The sequence below is a fragment of the Fragaria vesca genome, linkage group LG6, assembly GCF_000184155.1.
Source record: "Fragaria vesca subsp. vesca linkage group LG6, FraVesHawaii_1.0, whole genome shotgun sequence".
NCBI lineage: Eukaryota > Viridiplantae > Streptophyta > Magnoliopsida > Rosales > Rosaceae > Fragaria > Fragaria vesca.
Genome location: NC_020496.1, coordinates 20,194,929 through 20,198,356, shown reverse-complemented (window position 1 = coordinate 20,198,356; position 3,428 = coordinate 20,194,929). Strand labels below are relative to the sequence as shown.

The 3,428-nt window shown below is 36.9% G+C and overlaps 1 protein-coding gene across 1 annotated transcript in view; it reads right to left on the bottom strand.

Annotated features, from left to right (window-relative positions):
- Window positions 1-3,428, bottom strand: part of LOC101301607 — a 17,350-nt gene that overhangs the window by 7,841 nt on the left and 6,081 nt on the right. Inside the window, exons 8-13 of the mRNA XM_004305533.1 lie at window positions 3,300-3,366; window positions 2,731-3,209; window positions 2,560-2,659; window positions 1,250-1,383; window positions 687-754; window positions 388-604 (exon numbers count right to left, since the gene is read on the bottom strand). Of these exons, the coding sequence (XP_004305581.1) occupies window positions 388-604; window positions 687-754; window positions 1,250-1,383; window positions 2,560-2,659; window positions 2,731-3,209; window positions 3,300-3,366 (1,065 nt within the window). The remainder of the gene's footprint in view (window positions 1-387; window positions 605-686; window positions 755-1,249; window positions 1,384-2,559; window positions 2,660-2,730; window positions 3,210-3,299; window positions 3,367-3,428) is intronic.

Genomic DNA, 3,428 nt, shown 5'->3' with positions numbered 1-3,428 from the left:
ATCTATTGTTTCTCTTCTCAAACTATTATTTTAACTTTAATGGACAAAAAGAAAAACCTTAGCCTCTTTATTCAGAATTTCGAAGATGACAAAGTTGTCTTTTAGCATGTCTGAAAATATTTAAGACAACCCCGTCATGTCTGCAGTATGCTGTATGCATTATCTTCAGCGTATCCAAAACTCAAAGTTTATGAAAAGTTCCCGATTGGATAGGGGTAAAATATAGCATAGTAATTTTTTAGGTGTATTCATTCATCATAGGGAAGAGCTGTGCCGGTCTAAGACAGGCTTCTAGTGAAATGTTCCATATTCATGTCCCTCAGGTATGAAGACAGTTCAGCATGATCATCCAAACAAAAGGAAATAATGAAAAGAAACCTGGCATACCAGAAGGCATAGCAAACTGCATGTTTCCTTTGGACCCAAGGCCAGCAAGGAAGTAACTTGAACACTAGCAAGGAGAGAGTGAAAAAGCCCAGGAGTCCAGCCAAAGATTGGCCAACAAGCAAGCGCTGAGACAAGAAGATGGCAGATAGCTCCAAACCCAAGGGCAGAATCAGGATAAGGAGACGATAGGTCTGCAGTACATGCGGCTAGTTTCGGACTACAAACAAAAAATTAAGTCAAATTTTATGCAAACAAAAATAAAAATTAAGGGAGGAGAAAAAGGAGGATGGCCCAGTTACCTTACTTCTCGGTGCAATCGTAGAAGCGCATTCAACAATTTGGTATTCCGGTGCTGCTCTTGTACCTCCTACAGATTTAAGACCACATTTTAACAAACAACTGATAAAGCATACATAGTCAAAAACAACAAGTACTGAAGTCCAAGATCAGATCAAGCTTAGAAGACACAATGGTGTTCTGTTCATTTAATCCCCAGGTTTCATGAGTAGAATGAAATTAAAGTTCATGATTTTCTAACATGCAAACACCCTAGCCGTAGCATCCTCGTTTGAAAATTTATCTAGAATCAAGGCTGACAGTAGTCATCCTACAGTTATCACCTAATAAACTTCTTTGTGTAATTTTCTATTTAACCACAACCATCCCCTGTCCAAGACATAATATGGTTTTCTACAATCAAATTATCAACATTTAAGGATCTGGCATATGGGTTTTAAGAACACCAAGATTGTAATAATTATCTATAAAATCCGTAGAAGGATAATGCTACTTCACTCATTTAAATGAAACTTCCCATAAAAACCACAATCATATAGAGGCTATAGGATTAAATGAAGCAAACCTTCAATTTCTGCAATAAATTGATCAACAACACAAGAGTTGGAACCAGAAGATCAACTAAACTCTGCTCACGATTACGTTCCAGCAGTAAATCTGATGTAGAGTTGCATTCTGTGCCCTCGTCAACAAGGTAATCTGTTCAAGACAAAACGACATAAGAAGTTAAACAAATAAATAGACCATCTAAAAAATCCCAAAATGTGGAACATTAAGATCTTGATACAGTACACAGTTGTAGCGACAACTGAAAGCAAAATCACAAGTACTATAGTACTTAGTGGACACTGTAGACAACCACACAGATACAGTGATATGTGATAAATATCTGTGCACAAACAGAACTCAGAAAGCATAGCATACAGTCATGATAATAATTTGATTTCTCCAGAGTCCAGAGTGGAAAATCTAGGAATGTCCTAAAAGTTGTGTTTTCAAGTAGATCTAGCTCTATCAAGCAAAGAGAGTATGTCCAAGAAATTATCCCAATGGGGGGAGGGGACCACTATCAGAATGAATTCACACGTATTTAGCAGCTTCAATCCTATAGGTCAAATCCAAATCTTCTCCTTATTTCAATGAGAGAAAAATAAAAATAAAACATATACAAGCCAGAGACAGAAATTGCATCTCCCAAATTGAAGAGAGCAATGTTTAAGAACCAGGCCAAACCAACCAGCCAGTTGTACCAGATGGATCATCAGCTCGGATTGATTCTACATTGGATGACTAAAATACAAGCTTCCTGGACACCATGCATGAGTCAAGCAACCTAGTTTGTTGTCTATTAATTGTAGAAAGTAGAATATGCTACACAAACAGTATTATTCTTACTTTACATGATTGTTTTTCATGTGTCGTCCTCTGCAAGAGACATGACACACTAAGGACCGAAACATTGCAGGATGTATCATTACTCTCTGGAAGATAAGTGAATGAATGAATAGATAAGAATTGGAAAAACATAACTTCACATAGTCTAATTCTTTTAATATGATTTATTAATCTATCATTTTTTTCTCAAAAGTAAACTAATGAGTTACTCAATGACCGATAATACATATTCATTATGTTAATAGTTCAACAAATAACCATTGATTTGGTCACTACCCTTTCTCCCCCACCAACAGGTTTTGAAATATATATATATATATATATATAGAGAGAGAGAGAGAGAGAAAATGCACAAGTGATGTTATAGAATGCTAGTTTGGTGCTGAATCACATGAATGCATACTACTACTACTACTACTACTAATAATAAGCATGATTATGATAATAAAATGAAAAAAACAATCTAACTGACAAACATACCATAACTGTTTGAGGACCTTTCGAGCATAAACCTACAGTTGACCAAAACTGCATAGATTATTGCTATTGCTCCTTCATCATATAGAGTAGCGGCAACAGTCTGCATCAACAAGACAACATGAGCCAAGCAATCCATCTAACGGTACACTCAAAGACTAGAAATTCGCATACCGAGTTCTCTGAAATGAAAGCCAAAATGCGAAATGCTGTTGTCAACTGTGCTACAGAAGAGTCACGAAGAGTCAAACCATCAAAAGTCTTATCAGAGATGAACTTTCCAAGATTCTCCATAACATTAACATCTGAACCACCACAAGTATCTCCAATAACATTCTCTGCATCTGTTAGATCCGACACAAGAGGGATGGTTGAAGTCAAGTGCGCATCTCCTCCGGAAACAATCACAGCAGCATATCGTATAAGACCTGTAACTCCATTTTTATGATATACTACTCCAGCATCTATCCATTCCAACATCCTTGTGGGGGCATCCTTCCTATTCGACCCTGGAGAAGAGGTATGTAAAGCCCTATGGAGGTCCGTAACATGTCCAATCCAGGATCCAAGAGAAGAGGCAGTTGAATCCGAAACAATAACTTCAAAAATCTCGGCAGCTGAGTGAAATATCGCAAGATTTAACGGTGAGGCTCCTGAACATTCAGAATCGTTTAAATGAGTAAAGCAGAACTAAAAGTGCATGGCTTTAAACTTTCAGACTTAAAATAGAGCAAGTTGACAACCACTATTTTTAGCAAGCGGCTCCGGTTCCTTGGCAGAATGTAATGCTTCAATCAAAATTTTAACAGCCTACAAAAAGGACGTCTTTAGCAGTCAATAAATCATATGAAAAAAAAAAAAAAAAACCAGAA